The sequence below is a fragment of the Solanum stenotomum genome, chromosome 3, assembly GCF_019186545.1.
Source record: "Solanum stenotomum isolate F172 chromosome 3, ASM1918654v1, whole genome shotgun sequence".
NCBI classification, from domain to species: domain Eukaryota; kingdom Viridiplantae; phylum Streptophyta; class Magnoliopsida; order Solanales; family Solanaceae; genus Solanum; species Solanum stenotomum.
The window spans coordinates 13,813,540-13,841,051 of NC_064284.1; the positions used below are offsets into that span (position 1 = coordinate 13,813,540).

At 32.0% G+C, this 27,512-nt stretch overlaps 1 protein-coding gene across 2 annotated transcripts; it reads left to right on the top strand.

Moving 5' to 3' along the window:
• Positions 1-1,731: 1,731 nt before the first annotated feature.
• Positions 1,732-16,553, top strand: LOC125858601 (probable cyclic nucleotide-gated ion channel 20, chloroplastic). Of its 2 annotated transcripts, XM_049538429.1 has the most exons (14): positions 1,744-1,854; positions 2,647-2,721; positions 3,908-4,427; positions 5,648-5,839; positions 6,984-7,082; positions 7,836-7,973; positions 8,286-8,534; positions 8,766-9,026; positions 9,560-9,705; positions 10,201-10,278; positions 13,236-13,365; positions 14,290-14,536; positions 15,772-15,934; positions 16,276-16,553. In XM_049538429.1, the coding sequence occupies exons 3-14, from the start codon at positions 3,924-3,926 to the stop codon at positions 16,382-16,384; spliced, it is 2,316 nt and encodes a 771-aa protein (XP_049394386.1). In that variant the 5' UTR covers positions 1,744-1,854; positions 2,647-2,721; positions 3,908-3,923; the 3' UTR covers positions 16,385-16,553. The 2 variants fall into 2 exon arrangements, with proteins under 2 accessions (XP_049394387.1, XP_049394386.1); XM_049538430.1 differs by lacking the exon at positions 2,647-2,721 and having other exon boundaries at positions 1,732-1,854.
• The last annotated feature ends 10,959 nt before the right edge of the window (positions 16,554-27,512 follow it).

Here is a 27,512-nt window from a genome sequence, read left to right on the forward strand (position 1 = left end):
ATTGGAATATTCACTCTTTTTTTTGCTGCCGATCAATGAGATTATATTATGTATTTCATCAATAATATTTGTTTGAATCATTTTTAATTTCTTCATTTGTCTTCTAGTTATAACATGGGGTAGGGGGTATAATTTAGTGGCTCAGTTTCTACTAGAAAAAACAAAGGGGCCACACTTAAAAAAAATAAAAATAATACAGTGCTCCTACTAATTAATTTGTCATCTAAAGACTGAGATTTCCCCTTTTGTTCACCAGGTCTTTATGTTGATCGGTTAAAAATTTAGCGACTGAAATACACATCAAAAGAAAAAGAAATATATTAAAATAACTCGTGACAGAGGTTATATAGATCTATTAAAAATAACTATTTCTGTTTTACAAAAGCAAGATAAAATTTGAATGAATTTTATTCTTTTCAAATTACTCATATTTTTTATTTTTTTTATCTTGTTAAGAAAATGTCTCTTTATTTTAAAATTTTGCCTGGTCAAACTATGATAAATGTGTTGAAACGGAGAAGGGAGAAATAGAATAGTAAAAGGAAAAAGGAGGACGCAGAATGCATGACATATTGTATGCCCTATTTATTATTTAATAAAATAGACAGATAACGACCCACGTAGATTATGCCAACAAATAAAAAGAGAATACGATGTTATAACAGAATTGGTCTGCATATATATAATAATAAAATGATTGTATCTTAATTAATGTTTAAAAATATGAGGTGTTACTTTGGTCACCTACCAGAAGCCCTATCAAACAAAAAACAAACTTAAAGAGATAATTACAGTTTTGATTACTACTTCATTAATAATCCAGTATTTTCCTATTTCACCCATAGAGCTCTAAGTTAAAATTATTAGGTTCGGATGAGTCCATAAATTTCTATGATTTACGAGTGTGGTTACTAAATTTTTTATTAAAATTTAAAATGTTGATTTGTCTATATACTTTATTTTCGCGATTTTTTAATTTATTGATTTATGTGTCAATTTTTTTCATTTAGTTTCTTATCTTGATATCCATCCGTAATTATTATTATTTCAATAATCTATTCTAGTTTGTTATTGTGTTTCGATTATTCTACTATTTTATTGTTGTCTTGCGCTCTCTTCTAGTAGACTTTACATTGTTTTCTTGTGATGTGCTATATTTTCTTCTTTATATCTAGAATAGTTATATTTGCTTGACTCTTTCGGAAACAACCTCTCTACCTCTATGAGGAAGTGATAAGGTATGTGTGTATTTTACCTTCTCAAACCTTACTAGTGAGATTTCAGTGATATGTTGTTGTTTGTCTTAAAAAGTTGTTATATATATTTTTATTTAAATATCTTTTCAATAGCATAATTCATATTTTACTTTTATGGGGAGTCTTTTATTACTTTATTGCGAAGAAAAGTCTATTATAAGTAAATTTAACAAAGATAATTTGGTATTTATTTATTTTTTAAATTTTGTGTCTAATAAAATAATATCACATAAATTGAGATCAAGGAAGTATTAAAAACCTATTTGAATTTACTTATTTTAGATGTATTTATGCTAAAATAATTTTTGTAGTCTCTATTAATAGAAACAAAAATGTTAGGGGGTAGGGTCGGAAAAAACGACGAGTCGTTTGAACGACCAAGTAATATGAAAGGAAAGAGTGTAATAAATTTCAATTCTCTTTCAGTCAGTCTTCTTAAGTCGTCTTTTTAATTTTTCTCTTCTCCTACACGGCTCTTTCTTTAGCAAGTAGTAGTTTATTTATTAAAACCCAATTGGCCATTGCTGTTTCTCTGCTACTCTGATATTCCCAATGCCGGAAGCAGATTGAACCCATAATTCTTTTGCAATTGTATCAGGTTTGATTTACTTTCTTTCTTCATCTTTTCTGTACTCGAAATTATCACTTTTCTTTGAGTTTCTTGGATTAAATTTCAGTTTTCCTTTTCTTACAAGTTATGTTAAGAAGTTAAGTTGAATTGTGGGTTTTGTGATTTTTGTTTGTCTTTTTTTTTTTTGAAATATGTTGAAATTGAAGTTGGTTATCAGCTTTTCGTTTTCGATGATTACAAGAACCTTGCGTCTGTTAGTCAGAGTAGAGTGTGTACTATGTTCATGCATCAAAAATCCTGCATTTATCCCAATTAATTCAACTTAGAAGCAAATTCTAAATTATTTCAAGATTTTAAAATTATAAAAGCTTTGCACCAAATGGTGTGGTGTAATGGTCAATAAAGTGACTAAGAACTCTGATCTCTTCAAAACTCAGTGGAGATAAAAAAAAACACTTAGTGATTCTTCTATCTGTCATATCCTTAGTGGACAGAGTTACTTGTTGCTGGTGATAGCCCCGGACACCACGGTCATAAACAAAAATAAAAAAATAAAAGCTTTTCCTATTTGCCATCCTTGGTATTTTATTTTTTTTTAAAAAAATAATGGAGGGAGATGATGGGTTTGGAGATAAGGAGGGTTTTAAACTATGTATTTTTTTGTTGAAAGAAGTTGATTTGCCTGCAATGAATATAATAGGGGGTTTGAATCTGATAATTTTGACAGATTGTCAAATGATGCTAGAGATATTATTTTGTGGTAGTAGTGTTCTGTTTACTATTTGTTGTTTCATGTACTTCTGTTACTTCTTTTGCTAGATTGCTTTGGACTGTTTTTTCTTGAGCCGAGGGTCTATCGGAAACAACTTCTCTACCTTTGAGGTAAAGTAAGGGGTAAGGTCTGCATATACTCTATCCTCCCCAAACCCACTTTGTGAAACTACATTGGGTATGTTGTTGTCACATGATGTTAAACTCTATCAAGTGTTGCATAAAATTTTCCAGTTTGGAGTGTGGAACAAAATTTATTCGGCATGCATATCCAGACACGTAAAACTAGGCTCAACGCAGCATGTTATTGATCATGAAATCTTTCGAGGCATCAATTATGTAGGAAAAGCATTCCCCTTCCATAAAAATCATGTATATAATACATACACACACACACACATTCCTGTAGGAAAAGCATTCCCCTTCCATAAAAGTCATATGTATAATACACACACACATTTCCTATGATGATCTCATACCTTTGTGAATATGATTTCTACTTGAAGAGAGTCTTAGGTTATTGAGCTGCTAGACATCCATTTTTATAGGATTGGAAGAGAAGGTGAATTAAGAGTGACAGTTATAAGATCACGTGACACCTTCTCGACAATCGTTAGAGACTAAGGAGAACAATAATCTATTTCATAATGAGTCTAATTTATGACTTTCTCTTGATACAAGCTTTTCTCTAAGAGAATTAAAATTTTCAATGCATTCTAATGGATTCCCAGCACTATGGAAGTATTTAAACAAAATTATACAGATCTATATGTCTCACGCGATGAATGCACACTCACGTAAGTGTCACTTCACAACTACTGAATAATCTATGTTGTGTATGCAACTTTTTCAGTTCTCACCATGCTTTTGTCTGAGAACTTTGGTTCGCTTTGGGTGGTAGTTTTCCATTTTCCTCCTGCAGTCTTGGAAATCTGCTAGTTGCTTTACTGTGTCAAGTAATCTAGCTTACTTTAGAAATTTGTTTTGGGTACTCGTTGAACTTTTATTTTTTTGTTAGATTTTGTAGTTTTGGTTTGCAAAGACTTGTGAAGTCATTTTGCATCTTTTGTTCTTTAAACAGTCAAGCTTCTGGCAAAAGCTTTTCTTCATTAAGGTCGCAAGTTCAAGCCCCACACCATGCAAAGCGAAGCCCGGTATTTAAGTGGAGAAGGGTAGAGGGGCGGGCTCATTATCCACTGAGTTTAGAAGGCTGTGATTGGTCCAAAGGGCGGGTCACAGACGGATTTCTCGGTTATAAAAAAAAAAAGAAGCTTTTCTTCATTAAAATGCTGTTAAATTCCTCTTGCAGGTTGACTATCTGAGGGATGGACACTTTTGAAAAAGATGAGATGCCGATGTTATCACCATCATATCCACAGTCTGATGGAAATGACGCCTTTCAAAATCGACGTTCTACGTACAGGACAAGGAGTGCATCCCTGTCAATGCCAATGAGCTCTATGGATTCATTTGAAAATGATAGTAGTTATGTAGGCCATACTGGTCCTTTGAGAAGTGAGAGGCGAACTTCATTGGTTCAAATGAGTGGGCCATTATATATTGGTCGCGAGCCTGAGAATAGCTTTCGGCCCACTCCCGCTTCAGTAGTGCATAAACCAACTCTGCCTACAACAGAAAAATATCCTTCAATTAGCAGTGCAGAACGAAATGGCTGGCGTAATAATGACTACACTGGGAAAAATGAACATCTCTTTAAGTCTGGACAACTGGGCATGTGCAACGATCCGTATTGCACAACATGTCCAACCTATTACCATTTAAAAGCACGGCAAAATAATTCGAAGTCTTCAGATATATTTGATCACAAGGTATTGCACTTTGATCAACTTAAATGTATGACTTCCTAGCTATGTGCTATGATGTGATTTTCAGAGTCCCAATTCTAGCTTTATCTACCATGAACACTATTTTCAAAATATGCATCTATGGCTTTCGTTCTTTGGTAAACTACTATGCATGGCCAATTGACTTCCCCTATTTATGCATTCAAGTTGATGATATACTGATGAATTCATAACGATCAAACTTTGGGTTATCTTTGATTATGGTTTTGGCAATAATGAAAGCTTTGTGGTTTCCAGTTCCAATATCCATTATTAGAATGACCTTGCCCATGTCACATTATAATTCCCTGGCACCAACTTAGTGTCAGTTTCCTGTTTTTAATAGAATTACTGCCTTACAAGTTCAAAAGAAGTAAAGAAAAAGAATAACCTTAGTTCAGTTGAAAGTATATTTGTCCCTTTACCTATCATCGTTGTGTGCCTAAATATTTACTGAATTTATGCCCCTGCGAGTTTACGGTGCCTCTTATATCAATGGTAAATAACTATATGCCTGTGATTCACAGATATTAACAGATGACAAGTATGATAATATGGTATAGCTGACTAGCAGTTTCAATTCTAAAATACACTGACTTTTACCCATTTGTCTCTGTTTGTGCTAATTGTAGTCTTTTTAGCCTAGTGCAAATTTTGAAAATAGAGATGGAAGATGTTTTAGAAACTTCCTGCAGTGATTCTCAAGATGTTATAAGAACGACAAGGGATTGTGAAGTCTGTGTAGATAGATGAATAAAAGTATACTGAGGCATAAGATCTGTTATCCAAAAAGTGGTATAAAGCTTCTCCCAATTACGCTTCTACAGTTTTGATGAGTCTTGAGTTGGAATGGTTGCCTCCTCAAAGTTAGTTGAGGCTCAGTGCAGATGGTGTTCCATGTCATTTCCTGAAATGGAAATAAAAGAGAGGAATAGAGTAGTCACACTCTGTTGTCAGTTGATGCAAATTTTAAGCTTAAGAACTTCATGGGCCTGTGCACATTTAAGGCTTCGAAGCTGTTCTATCCTTTAACTTCTTTTTCTTTCTCTTTTTCTTGTGGCTTTCTCTAAATTTTCTTTGTTTGAGGTACTTCAGCTGTTGCTCTTAGATACATCATTTCATTTCCTACGAATTCCAAATATTTCACTGGATGTTAAGCTGTCTAAATTATCGTGTTTTTTTGTTCTTATTGTGCTTATCTACAGTTCCATAATGTGCTGTATGGAGATGCCAAAGGATGGGCGAAGAGAACTTGTTCTTTCTTGCATCCATATATTCCTGGCGTCATGAATCCTCATGCGAAGATTGTCCAGAAGTGGAACAAATTTTTTGTCATCTCATGCCTATTTGCAGTATTTATTGATCCCCTGTTCTTCTTTTTGCTTTGTGTCCAAAAGGTATTCTTTTATAGTTCTATGAGAGAGAAATCACTTTCCTTTCTATAATTTGGTTAAGAGGGATAAAACATATATAAATATGTATGATTATCTGTCACTTAGCTAGTGCTGCTTAGATCTAGGTATATGCAGTATATTTTCGAAGTTCACATTATTTGGCATGCTTTTACTAAGAAAAGAGAATCAAGTGATTCTGTTTCTCACCTACTGAGGCTTACTACTATCTAAGATTTGCTAATTCATTTCTCGCAGATAGGAAGTGAATAGGTTGGTAAGAGATGATAGCTTTTGCAGAACCAGAACTGATTTAATATAATGAAAGTATTTTTCCTTTCGAAATTTGAGTGAACACTACAGGACATACACAAATGGCCAAATGGGTATAATGATCTCTCCATAATTGTCATGCATAATAAAGAACGTAATTTCATGCAAAATATCAATACCACCCTCAGTCCCTAGGATGCAGATGATCAATCAATTATAAAATACTACAAAGGTAAGCTGTGAAATACATGAACAGCATTGATTAGCTATGTAAGACAGGTTTGTGATTCCACTGTTTTACACAAGATCATGCCATGGATAATCTATTTCAGTTTAGAGTAGGCCATTCTTACCTCAAGAACATAGAGCCACTTTCTTATGCCTGGGATTAATGGACATAATCTGTTCAACTGAAGTTATTCTCGGCATCTCGCAGGTTTTATGCTTTCAGGATATGAGTTAAAACTGTTTGTTGGGATAGGATAGACTAGGATATCCCATGGGTTGGGAGATCCTGTTAGATTAGCTATCCCACCTTCTGTATGGGATAGCTATAAAATAATCCCACATTTTATCTCGGGATTATTATTCTTATCCCACCAATCAAACAGCCCCAAAGCAGAAGTTATATGCTTTTGTAGGCATGTTGTGATCTTGAGACATTTCACTCCGTTAAATTTTGTTCATACGAGACATTCCTTTCTTTCGGTGGATCTTGAATCCAAAATGTCTGTTGTTGTTAGGCATTTACATGGAATTGCATTCTCTCTCGCTCATATGAATATTTTTCGTAGTGCCAGAATTTTCTATATATAGTAAACAAGATTAGTAGTTGAATTAATTCTCTAAAAGACTATTCTTCTTGTTCTGATTATAGGGGAACAAATGCATAATGCTAAATTGGCCCCTCACAACAACTATTGTGATTTTGAGGAGCATCACTGATATCATCTACTTAATGCACATCCTTCTTCAGGTAACAGTCCCCACTTCACTCTGCTGAATCCTTTTCCTCTCTGATTTCCTCTCTGATTAGCAACAACAGTTTACCTGTGCAATATTAATATTCTTTGCGCACTGTTGAAATGTGTGACCATCTCATCTAAAAGCTTAAGTTGTTAGAAAAAGTACACTTTTATTTACTTAATTATATTCTCACCATGCCACCTCATGTGCGGGCCCGATTCTTTTTTCATGGGCCAATCACGTGAATTTTTTTTGATCATGTGTGGCAGTGAGAGTTGATCCCGGGACCTCTGCTTGCTCTGATACATGTTGAAGCGTGTGACCATCTCATCTAAAATCTTAAGCTGTTAAAGAGAGCACACTTTTGTTTACTTAATTATATTCTCAACACGGACCATATGAGATGTCATCTGGTCCTCTTCTTTCCTGATGACCTGTCGGCGTAACTGGCTTTTTTGGTCATTTCTTGGTTGGTTTTACAATATTTATTATTTTTCCAGAATTATACTGCTAGAATGACGTTTTTTGCCTTCTGCAGATTAACTCTATTCTAAATGTATTTATTGACAATTCAGCTGCATCCCATTTAATGCTTAGTTAATTCAATGAGCCAACTAAATAGTTAATAGATTTTCAAAGCTGGTTGACCTTGCTTCCTTTATTCCCACTTTCCTGCATAGAGACAAGTGTTTGACAGTCACTTTTGTTCATCTTGTCTATTATTTCAATAATGTGTGCGTATGTGATGTCAATTTTCTTGCAGTTCCGATTAGCTTATGTTGCCCCTGAATCTAGGGTGGTGGGAGCAGGTGACCTGGTTGACCACCCTAAAAAGATTGCTATAAACTATCTGTCGGGATACTTTGTTGTTGACTTCTTTATCGTATTACCACTTCCTCAGGTAAATATGCCTTTCCTCTCTTCTATTTCTCTAACCTTCATATCTGTGTACTCCATTATTTGGATCTCAATACTGATAGAATTAGTAATGATAAGTTATTTCTCTCACATACTAAGTGCTTTTATGTACACCATGAACGTAATAACACCCACTTTTTAACTGATTGTAGTAGGAGTGTAGGACAACCTTCTTTTGGTTTTATTGTACCCAACCTGAACACCGGCGTTTAGTTATTAGTAAAGTTAATTCCCTTGGTGTCTTCTCCGTCTCTTGTTGATTTTGAGGCATAATTAATATATACGCTATGTGCAGATCATCATATTGCTGATTTTACCCAAGTCTATTGCATCATCTGGGGCAAATTACGCGAAGAATCTACTGAGGGTTGCTATACTACTCCAGTACATTCCCAGGTTGTGCAGGTTTTTGCCTTTGATAGCTGGCCAGTCTCCAAGTGGTTTTGTATTTGAGTCTGCATGGGCAAATTTTTTCATAAATCTTCTCACTTTTGTTTTATCAAGCCATGTGGTGGGCTCATGCTGGTATCTTTTTGGTTTACAGGTGAAAACATGTTCTTCATAGTACTATGTTGTTCTATTCTTCCTTCAATTTCATTATGTCTTTGTTTATGATATAGCCATTACTTTTGCTTCTTTGTACACTTCTGAGGCTAGAGGGGTTTGTGGGTATGTGTGAGACAAACATATTGAAAATTTCGAAGTGCTTCCTACCAATTGCTTTGTCCTTGTTTCAAAATTATCCTCTGATCTAACTTTTTTCCTCCATCTCTAGAGGGTGAATCAATGTCTTCGAGATGCTTGTCGTGAATCAAAGATAGCGAGGTGTGTGGAATTCATAGACTGTGGTCATGGCAACGACTACAAAAATTTTTGGAGGGATCCAACGTGGGATCAGTGGAAGAACAATTCTGATGCAGTTGCTTGTTTTACTAATGGAGGTTTTGACTATGGAATCTATGAACAAGCTGTTAACCTAACCACTGAAGGGAGTGTTGTCACAAGATATGTGTACTCATTGTTTTGGGGATTCCAGGTATCTTTACCCAGTCTTCATGACTGTGGGTGTATGATCTGCATATTTCTAATATCAGCTGAATTAAAATATGAAATTTGTATTACATGTTCTAGTGGATTGTAGGTTTACTGCAGAGCTTTTGATAAATTTCTAAGAGTACTTCTTTGTCCCCAAGCAGTTTGTCAAGTAATATGGTAGGCAAAAGTTTCATTGTTTTATGGGGACTTCCAGATTTAGATCCAAATTGCATACTATGGTGTTTAGATATTGTTATACGGTTATACCCCTATCCTTTGTTTTGAAACTAGGGCAAGGAGGGAACGGCATAGAAAATTACAAGTCAGAAAAATAACACTAAAGTAATTGAGTGAGAATCAGAGACATTTCGAAACCCAGCTTAGACTGAGCATATTTTGGCACAATAATATTAACACAATTTCATCCTGTATGAGTCAACCCAGGAGTTTTATACATTGCATTCGTTGAGTTACTTGTGTCATGTAGTGTGGTAATTAACTTCTGATACATATTTTTTATAATGGTGTTTAAAGCAAATTAGTACACTAGCTGGCAATCAAGTCCCAAGTTATTTTGAGTGGGAAGTTTTGTTCACAATGGCTATCATCGGAATGGGACTCCTGTTTTTTGCCCTCCTGATTGGAAACATGCAAAACTTTCTGCAGTCTCTAGATCGCAGGTACAAATTTCTATTATTCTAACTAAACTAGTTCAGTATTTGTGTATTCCAGCAAATCTCATTTTTGAAGGAACATACTTGATGCTTGTGGATAATCATGATTGCCATTCTATTTTTAGTCTGTTCAGGGAACACTGACAGTTAATTGAATAAATATATTGTGTGGAAGAGTAATTATATTATTCTGCCCCAAGAGTTATACATAAATATCTTGTAATTGTTTCTCTCAGCTGAAACATGAGGCCATTGCCTCTTCTCAGGAAAAAGATTAGTTATGTGTTGGAAATTAGAAAGTGAATATTTGGAGGAATATTTTTGGATAACAAAACTATTTGGTTGTGTGGAAATTTTGGGACATTGTTCGCCTGTCTTTCTGTATAACATAATAAACATTCTCTTACTTGGATGTAACTGTTAGATGTGAGTATGTCTTCGTGTTGACTGTGCACCACTTTTTGTGCACCTGTCGATGAACATTCTTTTTTTTCTCTGCAGGAGGTTAGAAATGTCTCTGAGACGTCGTGATGTTGAACAATGGATGAGCCATAGGCGCTTGCCAGTAGAACTGAGAAGGTAGCCTTTGATGCTCTTTTCTCTTTACATCTGACTTCTATAGTCCGAAGTTTTTCTTCTAATATACTTGTATAGATTGATTGCATCCCTGGGTTGAGTGCGTGCGTGATCTGTTGTTCATCATCATATCTCACACCTATCTTCAATTTCATTAATTCTGGATCTCAGTCGAATCTTGAAGTTTCTGTGAGATGGAACCGTGTTTTTCAACTCTGCTTTTCCACTTTCTAGGATCAAAGTTGAAGAATTAGTACGATCTATTAATTTAGCTCAATGTGGCCTCAAAGTCCTGAACGTTTAGTTATGTGGGATGCAAGTACAGAGTAAGCTCAAATTGAGCATAGTTCTGATTGATTGTTTTGATGTAAATTTTAGTTTTATGAGATGTTATATGGTTATTAGTTGTCTAGAATATCTAACTAAGTTAATATTCCCAATTAATTTTTTATTATATCCTTAACATTCCTTTCTTGCAAGTGAGTCTTGGTGTTGGATGCCTAAATGTACTTTTTTATTGCTTGATTTAATTGGAGTTGAATTTTGAGAATTGACTTTTAAAGAATTTCATATCCTTGTGGGTTCAAAGTTCCTTCTTCCTTCTCCACTTATTTCGAAGTGCACTTGTCTAGTTGTCTTGTTCTCCTGCATCCGAAGTGTTACACCCATTGGAGTTCTCCATCACTCTGTTCTCAAATAGATTAGTACATTTCATCAAACATTTTAGTTTTGCAATGAATGTTATGCTTGCTGCAAAGGGGGAAAGAGAAGTTGGTATTCAACCTCTATCTGTGTAACAATAACAACAACATACCCGGTGTAATCCCACAAAGTGGGGTCTGAGGAGGGTAGGTGTACGCAAACCTTACCCTACCCTAGAGGTAGAGGGGTTGTTTCGATAGACCCCGGTTCGATGAAACACAAATAAAAGCATTTTGGAGAAGGAAATAACAGAAATGGAGAGGCCATGGAAAAATAATTATAGAAAGAATGACAAAGCATCCTGTACAATAACTATACCAAAAAATATGATAATAGAAGTACAAAAAGCGGCAAATAATAATAGAATCGAGGAACCAGAGCTACAAGAGTAATACTATGACTACTAGTATAAAAGGATAATCGAGACCACACTCCACAACCTGCTAACCTCTATCTGTGTAATCCAGCAAAAAACAAAGTGAATCAAAAGACGCGATTCATGGGGGAAAACACTATATCTAAGACTACTACTATTGCAGCTTGTTAGATAAGCATCACTCAGCTTATCTTACAAGTCAGAAGAAGCCTTTCCTTTGGTCCCTTTTTAGTGGCTTATTCTGCTGAAGTAGTTAAAATGGCAGAAAATATCAAAATATTATTTAAACAGACTTCTATTTAATGTGACCTTACTTACTTACAAGTTACAAATAAGGCTTTCTTGGATTGGACTTCGTTTCCATCCTTTAGAGACTTGCTAAGATTGTAAATTTTCTGTATACTACCCTGTCTTGTTGTTTCTTATTATTGGAAAAATGATTTCAAGTATTATTTCTGGTTGAATAAGTTATAACTACCTGGAAAATTTTCTTTAGCAACTTAGATTTCTAAGTGCCAGCCGAATTGTATAACAGTCCTTTATATGTCCTCTTTCATGACCTTGGCTTAACATATCAGTATGATGTTGCACTATATGAAAGCACACTGTTGATCAGAATCAGTTTACCGCCCAGAGGAGAAATATTGACTTTTCCATTCCGTTCATCTTTACTCTTCATCTTTTTGTCACTCCTGCTATTTTTCCTGCAACTTATTTTTTTGCACCCAATAGAAGACCCAAATAGTTAGTTGCTGAGGAACCAACTTGTCATTCCACTGCACCAGCAAGTGATGAAACGTCCTGTAATTGGTTCACAGAGAACATAAAACTCTTCCTCCAATTTACTTTTAGGCCATACAGTGCTTCAGAACCAGTTTGTATAAGCCTTAAATGCGTTTTTTGTTCCACACTAACATCACATAATACTACTGTATCATCAGCATATAGTAGATGTGAGATTTTCATTGTGTTGGACCCACTGCCCACTGCTAGCTACTTTAAAACCGTTACCCAACCATTATGACTGGGCTATTCTTATCATTTTGCTGAATATTCCTGACCAACAAGAACTGGAAAAGAGACTACGGGTCTCCTTTTCTAAGACCCCTTTGTGAAGGGAAGATGTGCATTGGAAAATTATAACCAATACTAAATATCTTTTCTGCTGGTACAAAAGAATATCCATTTGATACATTTCCTTTGGGAGATTGAGTAGGAAATCCAAGTTCGCATATGACCAGGAGATAGAGTAGGAAATCCAAATTCACTTGGTCATATGCGGATATGCATTTTCAATATCCAAATTGTATAGAATTCCACTTTTTTAACCTGGTACTTGCACACTCATTAGCTATAAGGGCACAGCATCCATGATCTGCCTCTCATTGAGGAAATCCATCTTATGTTTATCAACCAACTTGTGCATCACCTTCTTCAATCCTCCTGTCAAAAACATGAAAATGATTTTGTAAATTGGACCACCCTTTCCACTTCCGAGTCTTGGCTTTGCTATTAACTCTCTAATGATATTAAGAATAACAAAAATTGTATGGATGAAATTATTGTATTATTTGGGAACTAAGTAAAGACTGTATCTATACTTCTAAGTGAAAGACCATGAGATCGATTACTTTTAGGAGATCTGTAATGCGAGGGTGATTTCCTAAATGGATCAGAGGGAGGCTTCTTTTTAATTGTTCTAGAAATATTGAAGGGGCTGTCATTGTATATCTTCTATTCTTGCAGATTAAAGCACCAGTAGTATGATCAATGTTAATCCAAAATGATAAACTATCATGAGTCTTAGAAATGAGCTTTTTTGGAATCCATTCTCACTACTGTACTACAAGAAAATCTAAAAGCATGATCCTCTCCCTTGTAGGCAAGTTCAAGAGGCAGAGAGATATAACTGGGCAGCTACCCGAGGGGTCAATGAAGAAATGCTACTAGAGAATCTTCCTGAAGACCTTCAAAGAGATATAAGGAGACATCTTTTTAAATTCATCAAAAAGGTGAATTCCGACTGGACTACTATTTGGATCTTTTATTTCTATTTATTATTTTATTCCTCATGCTCTTTATAGATGAGCTCACATGCAGTACATATATTTTTCATTAGAACCATTGATCTAGCCAATCAAGGTGTGGTTTCTGAAACATTTCATTTTTGTGTCAATTTTAGTTTAACCAAATTGAACAGACAGGAAAAGAGGGGCTTTCCTGGTTTGGGGTTAGATTTAAGCTGTTTAGCCTTCCCTCTGCATGGAAGAGATTCATTGATTGGAACTTGTAACATCAGGGTTACTTTGCCTTCCATCGAGACTTGCCTTCTTATCAAGTCTGACTTGATATGTGCTCTATAAATGTTTGGTATCAATGCAGACTCAGATACAGATAGGGAAAAAGGGATATGTGCTCTATGAAACTTATTTTTTACTTTTTTTAGTATGGTGATGATATGAAATGAGCTTAAATAAAGAAGTGAGTATTCATATAGCCAAGCCCAACTTGTTTGGGACTGAGACATAGTGTTTGTAGAAAAATTGGAGAAGTAGAACAGTAATCAATTAGGTAGATGCAAGAAATGTTAAGAAACATATTTAGAAGGGAGTCAGGGACAAATAGATAGAAGCTTGGGTTCAGATTAAGTAGTAGAGGTCTGTATAAAGCAGGTTTGGGTGTGGGTCACTGGTCATAGGGAGAAGGTACAAGGTGGTGTGGAGCCGTGGAGTTGAATTGTTAGAGTTATTTTGTTTTCAGTACATCAAAGTACACGTTTTATCCATGCAAATTTAAATTTGTCCACTTATTTATATCAGATAAATGTTGATCTCTCCCTTCATCAACTTCAATTGGTAGTAAATGGCTCTTTTATATTGAACATATAATCTTTGATGCTTTTGTCATGACTTCTGCATTACGTTGTTGATTTGCAGGTTCGAATATTTGCACTTCTAGATGAACCTATTATAGATGCCATCTGTGAGAGATTGAGACAGAAAACATACATAGCAGGAAGCAAAGTTTTATACCGTGGTGGTCTGGTTGACAAGATGGTTTTCATAATTCGGGGTAAGATGGAAAGCATTGGAGAAGATGGAAATGTGGCCTCCTTGTCTGAAGGGGATGCCTGTGGGGAAGAACTCCTCACATGGTGCCTTGAGCATTCTTCTATAAACAGAGGTGATTACACATCTTCTAAAGATTGTCTTTTGAGTGCATTCATATTTAGCATATATGCATGATAGAATGTTGGCTCCAAATTTGTGGTTATTAGATATGACAATATTCATTGGAACAATGAAAAAAATTGTCAAAGCTTTTGCTGCGACTTATTAGACTAGCAAACACTCTAATTGTTTCAAATTATAACGTTGTTAAGAATTCCAACATCGGAAAATTGGATGGGAATTTGGTCTCCTTATATGGACTTGGATGATCCCCCCTCATGAGCTAGCTTTTGGGGTTGAGTTAGACCCAAGATCCATCTATTCATGGTATCAAAGTCAGGCTCATCCCAATTCTTTGTTCACCGATGTTGGGCCCCCATATTAAGTGTCACGCTCCAATTAACGAGGTCTGTGTGCGGGGGAGTGTTAAGAATTCTCACATCGGAAAAGGGATGAGAATTTGGTCTCCTTATATGGACTTGGACAATTCTCCGCTCATGAGCTAGCTTTGGGGGTTGAGTTAGGCCCAAGATCCATCCTTACAAACGTGAGCAGATAGGGTATCTTTCCATGAGAATTACCAAATGTGCAATTAATTCTCGTTGTTTGAGATATCAAATGTCGAAGTGTTTAAGGATTAACAGAGAAAGTAACTAATAAAACTAAAAGGGTAGAATACAAAGTTAGAGAGAAAACCCAGAAAGGAGATTGTAGGGATCAACTTCATCAGTTCCATTTCAACAAGAGCTGTTTATCAAGTTCTCGAGTTCTAAGAGTTAACCTCAACCAAATGGGAGGACTACCTAAATTACAATGTACCCTACTCAATTAAGATTGTTTATGTTGAATCTGAACTTTGAGGGTTCCCTCTCGTATTGTAGACTAGTTCAATTCAGGATGCAATGAATCTGTGGATTTCCAGGGTCAATAAGTAGTTTTTTAAGTCTGTGTTTTGATGGTTTTGATTTTCAGATAAATATTTGTTTTGAACTTTCAACCAGTCAAATCACAGAGGTGACTTCCCCATTAAATGAAGTTGAGTGTTCACAATTTAGTGAAGATAATCCAAAACCATATGAAGAACGGTTAACACTTTTTCTGCCTTTAGTCCTCTAGATTATCGAATAGGCCATCTGAAGCTTCAATAAGCTTAGAGTTTTCTTCTTGTCGTGGAAGAGATCAAGTTGTGTGAATGAAATAGATATTGCAATGTTTTCCTATCATCACTTCTCTTTTTTGTTCTTTCAGATGGGAAAAAGGTCAGAATTCCAGGACACAGATTGCTGAGCAACAGACTAGTCAGGTGCCTAACAAATGTTGAAGCATTTACATTACGAGCTTCAGATCTTGAAGAAGTCACTAATCTTTTCGCAAGGTTCTTGAGGAGTCCACGTGTCCAAGGTGCCCTAAGGTAATTCAATTTTACAGTTATTGATTGTTCAATGCATTTTCTTTTTGTTTATTTCTTAAAAACACTCGAAACATGGTGATAAATAAAATAATGCGACATTAATATTTCACAACTACACTCATGGCATACAGAGTATGAGAAGATCAACTAGTAAGAAGCCTCTCTGGAGGTGATGTCAGACTTACATGTTTATGTTTCAAAGTTGAGTTGTAGTTCCAAGTCATTGGGCCTTTACAAGGTCAGGAATTGAACTCTCACCAACAAGGTGAAAGTTTAGGTCCAGCTGAGCTATCATAATTCATCAACTCTCTTAGAGTTTCATCTTTTTGATAATATGTCAGGTATGAATCTCCATATTGGCGAGGGCTGGCAGCAAGGCGGATACAAGTTGCCTGGAGATACAGGAAGAAACGTCAAAGCCGAACAGACTCTTCCAGCCCCCAACACTAATATACTACTATCAATGCTAACTATTTCTTCTGCCAAATGCTTTTTAGTCTGTATATCTATATTTATTCTTTGTTGTATGTAGTAATATATGTATAGTACTTATTTGCCAATCAAAACTGAGACTGAAATTTTGTATTGAATAACCTATATATCCCAAGAGAACAGATTACTAAATGAAATATCTCCGAAGTAACCCATGTGGAAGTATCGACGTGATTTCATTGTCATCTGAATGATACATGAAGAGCATAAGCCAGATGACGGAACGGGAAGACCCAAAATCATAACATGAGTGATTCGGTAGATTTGGATCCATATATATATATATATATATATATATCCACCCACGTGGTACTTCATTCTACGACATATATAAGATCCATATGTATAGATATCATTATCTACATCCAGAAATCTGTATGCTTTGGAAGAAGCTTGTACAGTTTGAGAAGGGGTTTTGATTGATCAAAAGAAGAATCTACTTCAATCGATATGACCTTAGGCACAACCATACATAACATAGAGATCACACTTGGAAATGGTGGACAATTAGCTAGAGCAGCGACTGCCATAGCGAAATTGATTGCAAAAGAGGGGAAATAGGCCACATTAAAATTACCTTTTGGGGAGGTCCATATTATCATATAAAAGAGCTGAATCACTTTCTTTCAGTTTTTGTAAACCTTATTTTGGAAAATGCTTTAAATTTTGAATGGGGAAAAGGTAGAATTTGCTCTTGTACTATGTGAAATCGAGTAATTTTGTCCTCCATTAGAATTTTGATCAATTATTATGTCCGTCCTTAGGATAAAATTTCACGTTTTTTATTCTTATGATCTTGTTCTTGATCAAATATGATCAGGTTGTTGATGGTTGGGCCTATTCCACGTCTCTACATGAATGAGCAGTTTTTAATCCTTATGATCTTGTTGATCCAATGTAGAGACGAAGTATGTTCGTTATACCAATCTGTTAACGATAAAGATACGAATGATAAAATGGAGCAATTTTGAATATATAACATGAACAAACTTCAATCTTTTCCTCCAATCCTAATTAAAAAAGTGCTATAGGAAGCAAAAAAGGTAGACAAGTATTTTTATTTTATTTTTTGTCATCTATTCTCTACAGTTTGTTATAATATACATTCCTTTGTTTTTTGGCCTGACACTTCATTTATCTACCAATAAAACTATGGAGAATTTTCTGAACAAATTAAAAACTACCACTACTCAAACAGTTGCATCTCGATTATTAATTGTTTGTCAATAAAGATGGTAATTAAAAAAACAGGTGAACATTGTCACCCATATTTATAGATTGCGTTGAGCTCGTTAAGTTATATACGCTGAAAATATATTATTTTTTACATTATCGGGTATATATATTTTCAAGTTAACAATCGATACAATTGTAAAGGTTTATATATAAGTGATTTGATTATGTAAATATGTTTTTACGTCGTCGTCGATGCTTTTCATAAGGCTTACATTAATTAAACTAGCTATAGCTAAACATAACATGTTTGTCTTCCTCTATCCTAAAATAGATATGGAGTACTATAGTCTATAAATCTGCGTGCATATCCAACTATTAATGCGGAATACAATTTTATATGTAAAAATTCACAAGAATTGCAATAAATATTAAATAAGAACACATGATAACTTTTTAAGAATATAACAAGTTTAATACTAAAAATCTTAAAAATTAAATTCATAAAGATTAAATCTTGAAGCCGTCCTGAGCTCCGACACAGCCTTTGAAAAAGAAAAGTAGAAGAGGGGGTTAATAGTAAATGTGACTTTTAAAGCATAGCTAGTCCATTGGCAACAGGAGTAGAGATTATAAATTATATCAATTTAATCCTGGTGAAACAATAGTGTTAGATAATATTATTTATAGCAACTACTGGTCCATCTCCAAAATTTTAATTAAATGAGTATGGTGGAAATTCGATGAAAATATAATTATTCTTATAGAGTTACTTGTACAGTTTTTTATTGCTAGGTAAATTCAATGTGTGTAGCTATTGAAAATGAAGTACCACTAAATGAGGTTTTTAATCTCCATAATCTTGGAAAATTGTTTGGATATAGAATTGTTATATTTTCTTTTGGAATTTTATATAACTTTAAAGTGGAATTCCATAATTTTTTTGAAATTCGAAGAAGTCCTAAAAATCGTTTTCACTAAATCATTCATAAAAAATTAAAAATAATTACAATTTGTATTTATGTCCAAAAACAACTTCAATTTTTAAATATTATTTTCGAACTTGAAAACAAATTAATACTAGTACTTTTTTTTTTTTTTTTCAGTTTTCACATTTTCTTATGTCCAAACGCCAGGTTAATTTGTTGATCGAGAAAAATCTTATACGTTGTCGTTTAAATAGCTAATTTTTCAGCCACACATATATCACACGTACGTTCTTTCAATAATCTTTTAACATTTTACGCGTGTATAATATGTAGTACATTAATTAATTCATTGAAAAAATTAAAGTTTGTCAAATTGAAAGCAAATGCTCTAAATTAGGTGCATGAATGGTTCAATATCATCATGAAGTAGTAGAACCTACCACCCAGCCATTAAGTATCATCAGCTTTTTTAATCATGGTGTTTGGACCAGTTCACATACATTAATTCATCTGTTCATTTTCTAGAAAATAAAATTAAATATGGCGTAATTGTATATACAGTTCTTAATTATTTCTCTCTTTTCCTTTCATTTCTAAAAGAAGCTGGAGATATTAATAATTCTGATTAACATAGCATTGTCCAATAATAAAAAAAATGTCCTTAATTAATTGGTAATTTCTTAGCTAAAAGGGATTTGGTTAATGTTTGTCTAGATATATTTTATTCAATAAAATTATAAAACTGTCATATGAAGAAATTGAAATTTCCACAATAATTCAGCTTGGGTCAGCTAAAGTCCAGGTATAATTAGGGCTTTTTTTTGGGCCTGACAATTTCAGGTGTAAATTTCACAAATAACCTTTTTTTTTTTAATTGAAAAATAGTTATTATTTTGAAATTTTAATATTCACAAGAGAAACTCATCAAAGATAATAGTGATAGTGTCGAGGAATTTAACTTGTAGAATTTGAAACTTCAAAACGATGCCTATTTTCTAAGATATGAGCCGAAAATTAACCTTTAAACACTATCTCTAGCAATTCTAGTGAATGGACTATTGCATAAGTCAATCCGTAAGCAAGACAACTGATTATAGAAAACTATATTTAAAAAAAAAACAATACAAACTATTCTTGTTACCTCTCCACCTAGTAGAACAGAAGAAAGTTAAAGGCGGATTCATGACTAAAATTTTAAGTCATCGAAAAAACTGCAAAATAGCTAGCTATATTAGAGAAACTCTAAACTCTTCATAATTATAAAATCTTTAAATTGTAAAGTAAGATAAGATAGTTTTAACAGCTATTAAAGTGTCACATGTGTTATTCATGCTATTTTAGGAACAATCATTTAAATGGCAGATAGTGTTGTTTTTTTCTCAAAAAGTTGAAGAAATGCAAGTGCAGTTTGGCACATGAATGCAAGCCCATAAACTTAATTACCTATGTTCGTGTAAAAATAACTTATTGTATTCATCTTCTACTTCTAATAAAAGCTCTTATGGGCACGGACGTATCGTAAATTAAAAAAAGTTGGTATACCTATTGGATAAAAATAAATAATAAATTATACCAATTATATGTGTAAAGATCTTTTTAAAGATCACTAAACAAAATTTCATCAATCTTTTTTTTTAATTTTAATTATTAAAATACCGATTTAAAACTAAAGAATTAACATAAAATTTCCAATGAACGTTCGTCGGAGGTTGGGGGGAGGGTTGGCTTATGATGCCTGATTTCTTGATCGGTTGGCCTATGATGCCTACTCTGAGTACCTTTGCTTTGGTACTTATGCTACATTTTGCATCTTTTTCGTCATGCAATTCCTAGTATCAGCTACAAACGGTGATTGTTTGTGCTATTTTTTGTAGCTTGTGGATATCGGCGGCAAGAGTAAGCACTTGGCGTCCTAGACCAGCCTATCTCCTTCTGTACTTAAAAATAGTTATTTCAATTTATTTATTTAATTTAGTAAATTAAGATTATTTTTTTGCCAGCTCTTTATATTAAATAACTATATAGAGTATCAAAATATCTTTAATAAAATTAATTAAATAAAATACATCTTTAATTTGTTTTTAGTGATATGCTAAATCAACAAGGATCAAATAATATAAAAGGGAGATAATAGAAATTAAATAGCACAGCAGAGATATAAATTGGAAGTACTAGTAGTGAGTACTGTGGGAAATTTGGAGACATTTGATGTCGGAAGGGAAGTTATTATACTCTTCATTATATTAAAGCATGCTCATATATGACATTATGTTAACAATTCAACTTTACCCCGGTTAATCACCATGGGTTGTGGTGCAGTGGTGAGATTACTTAGGGTCTGTTTGGAAAGCCACCTGGTAATTGGAATTAGTGTAATTACTAGGGTAGTAATTACTAGCCTAGTAATTACACAGTCTAGTAATTACATTGACCTGTTTGGTTACCACAGTGTAATTACAGTGTAATTCCCTTTGTCCTGTTTGGTTGGACGAATGTAATTACACAGTTAAATTTTAAAATAGATCAGATTTTGAATAAATATATTTCTATGTATAACTGATTGTTAGAATCGATTTTTTAATTTTTTTTTATTATTATTATTATCAGAAATTAAAGAAAAAAAATTAATTCTCATATTTATTTTAATCTCAAAACTAACAGGAGAAAATATAAAAATAAAATTTATACATAATCTACCTAGACATCAAAATATGAAAGTAAAATAAATCTTGCTTGAATGCCGTTCTTAGAAATGGAAATATCCAGACAAAAAAGGAAGAAGTGTCTTGGTATTCCAAACAAAAATATATTAAAAAAATATAATATTAAAAAATTCATGTAATTACATGGTGTAATTACACTCAATTCCTTACTATCCCTTGGGAATTGAGGAGTGTAATTACTCCCCCTCAATTACACCCAATTCCCCTCTTACCAAGTAATTACTTGGTCTACCAAACAGGACAAAGAGAGTAATTACACCAATTCCCAATTCCATTGTGGCCTTTCAAACAGGCCCTTAATCTTTAATTAAAAATCTTGAATTTGAGCCTTCAGTATTGAGAAAATCCTATTGGAAACATCATTCCTATATTAGCCCTGTAGAGTAGTCGGAGCTCCAATATAGACTCCGGACACCAACGAAGAAACCAAAAAAAACTTTACCCCTCTTATGTTATTTAGATGTTAGGAGGCTAGAGGGGTTTGGGAAAGATAGCACAAAGATAAATTCAAAATATAAATGAAATTAATTTAACTCATTGTAAATTATAATAAGATTTTAAACTTTATAAATTTTAATTTTAATATTTATTGAAATTTTAGTATACCACATCAATTTTATATTAAAAAATTGAATTCAATTAAAATCCGTTTGAATATTATTAATTACATCCGCCTCTAAAGGTAAGAGGTCATATAGACTTTGTAGTAGTTTTATTCTAGCATCTTTAAACTTTTAATACACCTTTTTTTTTAAATAATGAGTGGTGACCGAGTAAATTTTTTGCACTAATTAATGAGTATTTAGTATCTATTATCAACATAAATTTAGATTAATAATTTTATTTTCTACGTCTTAATTTGCTTCTAGCTAGATTTGAGTTCTTATCTCCCATGATTTATTTTCCGGCTTCATTTTCTTTTATTTATTGGTTAGAAATTAAATTAATACTTTGTTATCATCATGTTAAATTATTTGATTATTTTCCAACAAATAATTAAGGATGATGCCTGTACTCCAGGTTAATATTACTTTTTTCTTTTGTAAATTATGTTGCTATAGAAGAGACAAAAGTACAATATCATAGCTTAATTATGAATTATAAAGACCTATATATATGTGCTTTCTGCCAAAATATTAAACATATATGTACGTAATAAATAAGTATTACTTTCACTACGTTTTTGTTTTTTTCTTTTATTTCTTTCTGGCAAAACAGTTGACACGGCATTTAATTACACCTACTTAGTTATTTCATCTATCTTTTTTAGTTTTAGATTAATATTAAACTTAATTAACTACTCGTCATAACAAATCCTAAGGGAAAATGTGTGTTTTATTTAATGCATATTACAGGTTAGTGTTTTTTCGTTCTTTAAATATATGTAGAATATTATTTCATCACATATATATTAAGTAAACGTTGGCTTTTAATTAAGATTAGAACTATATAATTCATGTTTAACTTTTATTAGGTTTAAGAAATTCGAATCTGAGCCTCCCAGGTCTTTCTTTAATATTCTTATGAGAATTGATCAATTTCACTAATCACATTCTCAATAATATTACTTCATCCGTCTCATTTATATAGCACAATTTCGAATTTTAAGAGACAAACTTCATTATTTTAATCATAAATTCAGATATATAATTCTTTTAAGGGTTTTTTGAAAGTTATATAATTAGAAGCTACTAGCCTACTACATACAAATATATTATAATTAAGTCTCAAGAATTAATAATTAAAATATTTAAAGGACATGTAAATAATATCACATGTTTCTTTTTTCTTTGATTCTCAAAGTCTATTAAGATTGAGGGAGTAATTAGTATATGACCAATTAATTTTTCTTTTCATATTTCCTATATTGTCCGACCTCAAGACTTTGCACATTTTTCTTTATTTTTTTTAATATCATTAAATATCCATGTAACATAATGCTTGGGCGTTATTGCATATACGACCTTTTTTATTTCAATTCTTAATACTGGGAGGTAAAAGCTAGTATTAATTTAATATTCCCAAGTGCACTTATTAACAAAAACAAATTAAAGGCTTCTTAAACTTCAACATATATATCATATAATAAATCAAATAGTGATATTATTGATTCTATATTCATGCATACTATCTCTAGAGCTTTTAAGAACATTTACAATAGTGCAATATTTCATTATAGAGAATCACTTAATTAACGTTGATCCATAAAAACACAGAATTTACAGAATAAAATGGCATCAATGATGGTAATTATGACAGAAAGGATCCAACTTAATAAATTATCTTGTTGTTAAATGCATGCATCAATCATTTTTTTATCTTTTAATTATGATAGTGCTATTAAGGATTGTTTTAATTAGCAGCTTTGACATTCGTTTTGAATTTATCCCTTCATTCTCTTGTATTATTAATGAACCTTTTTCTAGGGTAGAAAATTCTAGCAAAAAAAAAGTAAAACGTACGGTTGGACTTTCTTGTCAATTGACTAGTTTATTAATTTGAGTAATAATATTGGTTGTTTTATGAAAACAAAACAAAAATAAGGAATTTTTGTATATAGTGATAAGTTTAGCTCTTAATTATGAAATATAATAATAACTTGATTCAAGATACGATCGGATCCATTATATTCATGGACAAGCGAAAATATATTGTATTTATGTTACTATACGCACTTGTATTTGATGAGATACGCTTGTATTATTATCATAAATTAACCGCTCTAATCACTATACAGAATTATTGTATGTTATTTTTTCAATGAGATACATTTGTATTCAAACTTGAAATAAAGAGATACACATTTAGGTGTATTTAGCTATTTGCTATTAAACTCAAATTCTCGTTTTATATTATATCAAAGTTATCGCTATTACAATGCGTGTTTTACAAATGTCAAATAAGAGAAAATTATTTTTTCCTACTAATTTTGTGCGGAAAATCAAACTTTAATTTCCTTCAGGTTTAGATTACCAAACCCTTTAGCAATTTATAGTTTGTTGTTTAAATTGTCAGTCTCCCCCTCTATGTATTTTTTTTTTTAATTTATTATTGTTGTTTTGTATTATTATACATTTATCTTCTCCTTTTTTTTTTTTTTAATATACTGTATATATTTTCCTTCTCTTTTTTATTACGAAATTGGTTAACTGTTTTTTTTTCTTCTCCTCTTTTTATCCTTTAACTATTTTAGCTACAATATGATCCCCTCTTGTGATTCTAAAATCATAAGTACAATTATTCTTTTATGAACTTGCTACAAAACATATACAACCAATTTTTTTTCTTAAAAAAATCACATGTAATAACTATTTATATAGAGAAATAACATTAATTTCACATGTGATCGTTGAATTTTACCATAATATCAATAAAACCACAGCTATATTTTGTATCACTAAAGTTACATATAATTAAAATCACTTAATTATATTTATTATACATATAAAATCATAAAAAAAATATTTATTTTATTTCAATAAAATCACTGTAATCGAAAAAAAATTAATGTTTAGCCAACTCCACCCCCACCCCCTACCCCCACTCACACCCCAATCATAAAAATATTTTATGTATCATTCAAATCATTAGAATTGGAGGGAAAATTAATTTTTAGCCACTCCCTCCCCCGTTTGGTAGGGGGGCCGCAGGTTGGTAGGTTAGGTTCTCTGAATATATTTTTCTTCATATGCACCCACCAAAACAGTTGCACTTAAGATATAACAGTTGATCTTTTATTGTTGCATTGAATTACACATATACTTCTCTTTGTTTTGTGATTATCATCCTTCATAATTTGTAATTGTTAACTTCCGAATGATTATCATCCTATTATTTCGATTCCAATAATCGGTAGTTTTCTTGTAAACATATACTTTTATCACATAATAACATTATGTTTCCTTTAAAAGTGTTGAACAAAATTAATCTTTCAAATATGTAAGTCCTCTAAGTGTTCCTTTCGTTCATTTTTACTGGTCATGTTTCACTCTCATAAGTTAATTTGACTATCTTTAAAGCTAAATCGAATTAGATTAATTTAATATTCTAAAATTAAGATTTAAATATTACGTTCGAAACGATGCAAAAAATACTAAGCTGCAAGTCTTCTCATATAGATTTTTTTTTTTAAAAAAAAAACTTTACAAAATGATGATCTAAGTCCATGATTTTTTTCCGAAAAGCAAAATATGACAAATTAAAACGAATAGTAAATTTTTACTAGAACAACTATGAAAATTTTGAATAGCACAAATGATTTGCAATGGGGAAAAACGTTTTGTCAAAGCCTTTGTGAAGTGTGTTAACTTTTTAATTATTTTTTTAGGTTCCATTTGTTAGTTCTAAAAAATGATTAGTCCCATTTTCATATGTACTTTAAGGATAATGTATTCGAAATATTTTATTAGATTATTTATCATGCGTTTGATAATGGGTGATATTTAATTACATGATAAAATGGTAAAATACATTATTGAAAGATGAAATAAAACAATCTCATAAAATATTTTAATTCATGATATATTTTTATCTATCTCATTCCATAAACCAAACCACCTAGGAATGTTTACAAAATTGCATGATACATTAATTACTGTAAAAAGCTTATTTAAGTTCTACGGAAGCAATTTAGAAAATGTTACACTTCTGTCAATTGTACAATTCAAAGCCTTCAATTTTTCAGTGATGAAAAGAAGTCTTTTGCAAAATGATGCCTAAATTTGACTTTTTAAACCCTTTGTTGCTGAATTAATTTTTTGAAATGGTACATGTATATTATATACTACAAGAAAAGTGTGAATTACATGAAAATTTTCCTGGGGATTAGTATGAAAATTTGCAGAAAAATAAGTTTCCTACTAATTTTCATACTAATCCCTAAGAAAATTTCTCTGTTATGTTTACTAAATATTTTCTTTTTTCCAAATAAAAAATCTAACTTTTAGCATTTAGTTGTTCTAAAAATAAAGGAGAAGGCAAATAAAATTCACTTATTTGTAAAAAATAGACTAACGCATATCATAAATTGAAGAACTAATAATGTTAAATTAGTCAAATTACACTTATTAAATAAAAACTTCCGCTTCTTCAAATTATTAATAATAGTTACTTTATCTTAAAAAGAAATATTTCGAATACTTATCATTTAAAAAATTTAAGATTAAAGTTAACTGTTATTTTCCAATAGTATATCACCATAGGTTTGGAAGCCGATTATAAGTTAAGTTGTTCATGTATTAAATTTTTCATACACACTATGTTTTGTAACATTCATTTGTTTCTTATAAAATTCAACACACCTAATAAAATGTTTGATTTGTAATTTAGAAACTGACATAACTAATACATGTATAAGTTAAAGAAAATATGAACATTTATGTATAATTTTATATTTTTATGCATGATAAAAGATAAAATAACTAATACATAAATAACTAGACCCTACATAAATAATTCCTACATAAATTATAAAATAATATATAATTTTACTCATAATTAATTCTTATATTATTACTAATACAATATGCATATCTCTAACCGGCTGTCAAACTACCCCATACTAATATTGTTTGATTATAAAAAAGACAACAGTTAAATATTGGAATTATTGTTGAAAAAGAAGGAAACTGACGATTGGAACATGTCAAAGGAACAGGTCCAAAGAAGCTGACTGACGTGTCTGTAGCAAGTGTTGATAAAAAAGGAAGTCGACGATTGAAACATGACAACCATCAGAGAGCAAAATTGTTTGTACGGTAAATATAATATAGTAAATTATATTTTATATTCAATAATTTTTTAATAGACATGAAAAAAAATTAATAAATAAAATACTATCACAAGTTGCGGAGATTAATTATGGACAATCGAGAAATCACCTACTATAAATTTGTAGGATTATCACTTTGTAAAAAGAAAATAACAAAAGAAACGAATTCTACTTAACAAAATATTATAATTTCTATAGCAAATTCATTACTTGTTCGATTAGCTTATTGTATTAGCTGAATTTGTTCAAATATATCTCTAGCATTTATATCATTGGAATTGGACAGGCTTAGGCTATCCTAATTTCTTATTTGTCAGTAGATTATCTACATCAATCGAAATAATATTTATTATCGTTTAAATCTCACGTATTATTATATATATTTTTAAGGACATATAAATATGATGAGCAAATAAATTTTAATTATTAATTAAAATTCATATTATTTGACTTTTAAAAAAAAATAAAATTGAGAGAAATATATTGGGAGG

Coding starts and splice junctions, on each gene's coding strand:
- LOC125858601 (XM_049538430.1), top strand. CDS start 3,924: ATGGACACTTTTGAAAAAGATGAGATGCCGATGTTATCACCATCATAT. Junction 9,706..10,200: donor CTGCAGTCTCTAGATCGCAG/GTACAAATTTCT, acceptor TTTTCTCTGCAG/GAGGTTAGAAATGTCTCTGA. Junction 13,366..14,289: donor TTTTTAAATTCATCAAAAAG/GTGAATTCCGAC, acceptor GTTGATTTGCAG/GTTCGAATATTTGCACTTCT.